Here is a 4,124-nt window from a genome sequence, read left to right as displayed (position 1 = left end):
TACTCTCTAGGGGTCCAGATCGGTAGTCCATGGGATGGCAAATTTATCACCAAGGACAGTAAGAAGAGGGGAAGGAAAACAACCCTAGAAAGAACAATCAAGATAGGAGAAATACTGGTGGAGTCAGGAAGGTATGCCAAACTGACTAAGTACTTCACTGCAAACCCCCACCCTTCTCAATGAAGTTAATATCTTGGAATATTAGAGGGCTCAATGGCCCTAGGAAAGGAAGAATCTTAAAAAATATGCTGAAGCAAGAAAAACCCAGTATTCTCTTTTTGCAGGAGACGAAGTGTAGCTCCACAATTTTGGAAAGAATAGCTGCGAAGGCTTGGCCAGGAGGGCTAGTCACAGCAGTGGATGCACAAGGTGCCTCGGGAGGCCTAGCAATACTTTGGGATGCCCAGATCATCCATCTCAACAATATTCAAGCTAACAAAAACTTCATCCAAGCCACATTCCACCTCTCAGGTACGAATGCTCATGGACTGCTAACTAATGTTTATTTCCCTCAGGACACAGCTCAGAAAAGCCAACTGCTGAATACATTGTCAGAGCTCAATAGAGACAGACCATTTCCACTATGGATATCTGGAGGGGATTACAATATGATCGCCAGCATGGAAGAAAAGAAAGGAGGCAGAAGCAACACAAACAATGATGACTGCCTTCTAAAGGAGTTCATCAACAGCAACTGGTTAATGGACATCCCAACAAGCAACGGTATCTTCACCTGGACAAACAAGAGAGTAGGAGCGCAACAAATTGCATCGCGCCTTGATCGTTTCCTAATCTCAGACAATGCAACTCATATCGGAGGGGAATTTACAGCTTCCATTCTCCCTTTCTCCGGATCGGATCATTGGCCCATCGAGCTCCAATGGAACAGGCCAGGTAACAACCTCAGACGCCCTTTTCGTTTTGAAGAATTTTGGTTCTCCCATCCAGAATTTGAAAAGCTAGTCAGATCAAGCTGGACAAATTTCAATCCGACCGAGGGGACAAGAATGTCCAGGTTCCAACAAAAACTCAAGTATCTAAAAAGGGCCATCAAACAATGGAACCACAAGATATTTGGTAACATCTTTGCCGACCAAGCTCTGCTCAATACTGAAATGAAGAAAATACAACAATCCATTATCAATGAGGGGTGAACGGAGGAACTCTCCAAACAGGAACAAGCCATAGAATCAAAAATTCTAGAAAGAGCCAAGCAGGAGGAAATACTATGGAGGCAGAAATCCTGAATTCGATGGCTGAAAAGCGGAGAAAAAAACACAAAATTCTTTCATAAAACCACTGTTCAGAGAAGAATGATAAACCAAATTACTCATATTAACAATGAGCAGGGAGAGAAGATTGAAACGCATGAGGGCATTGAAAAGGAATTTATAAACTACTTCAAAAAAGCCCACCAGGAGCCCGACTTCAACAGAATGCCAGCCATCAATCAACTTCTCCAGAACATACCCAAGGTCATAACGGAGGAGCATAACAGCTTACTGATCAAACCCATCAATCTGCAGGAAGTTGAAGAGGCCATGCAACAAATGAAAGAAGGAAAAGCGCCAGGTCCGGACGGCTTCACAGCAAACTTCTTTCACAGATTCTGGGACCTGATAAAAAATGAAGTTTGGCTGGTTGTGGAGGAATCCAGAGAGCTCAGATGGATGTACCCGGGATTAAATGCTACTTTCATTGCCCTAGTACCTAAAGGAGAAGATTCCAACACCCCTGACAAATACAGGCCCATAGCCCTATGCAACATGATATATAAAATAATTTCAAAGGTCATTGCTACCAGGCTTAAAACGCTTCTTCCACTCATCATCTCGCCTGAGCAATCGGGCTATGTCGAAGGGCGCCAAATAACGGATGGAATTATTCTCACGCATGAACTAATTCACTCCCTAAAGCTGACCAAAAAGCCAGGTATGCTGCTTAAACTAGATCTTTCTAAAGCATTTGACAGCCTCAGTTGGGTCTACATACAAAAAATTCTTATTGCTTTTGGATTTGCTCACTCGTGGGTTAGATGGATCTACAGTCTAATATCCTCAGCATTCTTCTCAGTGTTAATCAATGGCACCCCTTCAGCCACATTTCGACCTTCTAGAGGCATTAGGCAAGGTGATCCCTTATCTCCCTTTCTTTTCGTAATTATGGCTGAGGGTTTGGGTAGAAGCATCACGGCTGCTAAGCTTAATAGGCGGTTAAAAGGGCTCTCATTTCACAATTCCCCGGGCCACACCCACCAGCAATTTGTAGATGATAATATGCTTTTTGCTCACCCTTCGGTTCAGGAAGCTCATCTTGTAAAATGCATTCTATCCACTTTCTCTGACGCTTCTGGTGCCCTCATCAATCGAGTCAAATCACAATTTTTTTTCTTCAATACCCCTGTTTCTACACAAAGAGCTATTGAGCGTATTCTGGGCTTCACCTCTGCCTCTCTGCCTTCCAAATATTTAGGTGCCCCGCTTATGAGCTCAGCTCTCAAGCATTCCTCCTGGAAGCAGCTGTTAGAAAAATTAGAAGCACGTCTATTCCTATGGACTAATCGAACTCTGAACATGGCTAGCAGAATAGTTCTCATCAAAGCTGTTCTTCACTCCATGCCTCTGTATCTATTCTCCATTCTAGCTGCCCCCAAATGGGTCCTTAAAGAAATCAAGAATCTACAACGTAAATTTCTGTGGGGAGGCTCAGGACAGAATCGAAAATGGGCTCTACTTAAATGGGAGAAAGTGTGTCTTCCCAAGCATGCAGGAGGCATAGGCCTTAGAGATCCTGAGCATAGTAACAAAGCGATGGGAGCTAAAATCTGGTGGCGGTGGTTGGCCCATCCTAATACTCCATGGGCTTCCCTTTGGACGGCCAAGTATGCAAGTAACTATCCAATGGAAGAAAGATTGCGTATGACTGAGACTAGTTCGGGATCCGCAATCTAGAACGCAGCCATACAACACAGATCTCTCATTCAAGAACACTACTTCTGGGAGATCAAAAATGGGAACACAGCACGGTTCTGGGAAGATTCATAGCAGCAGTTGCCAAAAATCAAAGACATTCTCCAGGAACTTCCAACCGATGAGAGAGGGACACACCATCTGGCCAAAGTTAACCATTGTTGGACTTCCACTGCTGCTCAGGAACACCGGAAGTGGAAAGACATTCATCAGCTCCTACCGAATAGCTCAGGACAGACTCAACATCTACTAGAAACAGAGTTACAAAAGAGGCAAATAAGAGTCTCAGAAGAACCGGACATTTTAAGATGGGGCTATGGAGAAAAAGGAATTTTCACAACCAAGGAGGCTTACAATATAATCATACAAGGGCAGATAAACAAAGACAGCTTATGGGAAAAAGTATGGCATAAATCTAATTGGCCGAAAGTTTCCACATTTCTATGGCTTCTATGTCACAACAGAATCCTAACGTGGGATAATCTCAGAAAGAGGAGTTTCTCGGGACCATCCATATGTCACATGTGTCGACAGGAGGAAGAAACAACACTTCATCTTATGCAGAATTGCTCAGTTGGAAAGAAATTATGGGAGAAGATTGCTTTCCGCTGTCAAATTGAAAGAAGAGAGCAAGATGACCTCAAAGGAACCATTAGCAAAGGAAGTCAAACCCCATTTCAAAGTACTCTTCTCAATGCGTTGTGGCAACTCCTTCCTGGTTTACTGATGTGGAATCTATGGAAAGAGCGCAATCGAAGAATATTCAAAGATCAATCGATGCCGCTGGACAAACTGTGGAATAATTTTCATCAAAACTTAATGGAGACTCTTTCACTCAAAGACTGGCATCCTGAAGACTTTCCAACTCTGCCACAGGAAAAAGCTGTTTGGGATAACTGGCAAATGCGGATAAACCACAATTCAACTAACGGCAGAAATCCCAACAACCACAGACAGGAAGCAAGTTCTTGGAATCCACCTCCCGTTGACATGATCCAACTCAACTTCGATGGGGCCTCTAAAGGAAACCCAGGACAAGCAGGTTATGGAGGAGTCTTTAGGGATCACAATGGCAATCCTCTAGGCATCTACATGGGTTCGATAGGCTGGGACACTAACAACTCAGCGGAATTGGAAGGTCTATGGCGAGGTCTC

At 43.8% G+C, this 4,124-nt stretch overlaps 1 protein-coding gene across 1 annotated transcript; it reads left to right on the top strand.

Moving 5' to 3' along the window:
- Positions 1 to 245: 245 nt before the first annotated feature.
- Positions 246 to 1,154, top strand: LOC149225162 (uncharacterized). Its single transcript, XM_089379882.1, has one exon. The coding sequence runs from the start codon at positions 246 to 248 to the stop codon at positions 1,152 to 1,154; it is 909 nt and encodes a 302-aa protein (XP_089236008.1).
- Positions 1,155 to 4,124: the final 2,970 nt, after the last annotated feature.

Source organism: Pinus tabuliformis, chromosome J (assembly GCF_031772625.1).
Source record: "Pinus tabuliformis cultivar Carrire ecotype Pingquan chromosome J, CPIR1, whole genome shotgun sequence".
NCBI lineage: Eukaryota > Viridiplantae > Streptophyta > Pinopsida > Pinales > Pinaceae > Pinus > Pinus tabuliformis.
The sequence above is the reverse complement of the archived record's forward strand: the minus strand, read 5'-3'. Positions and strand labels throughout refer to the sequence as shown.

What these genes read in the sequence shown, in the direction of transcription:
- LOC149225162 (XM_089379882.1), top strand. Translation starts at nt 246, where the DNA reads ATGCTGAAGCAAGAAAAACCCAGTATTCTCTTTTTGCAGGAGACGAAG.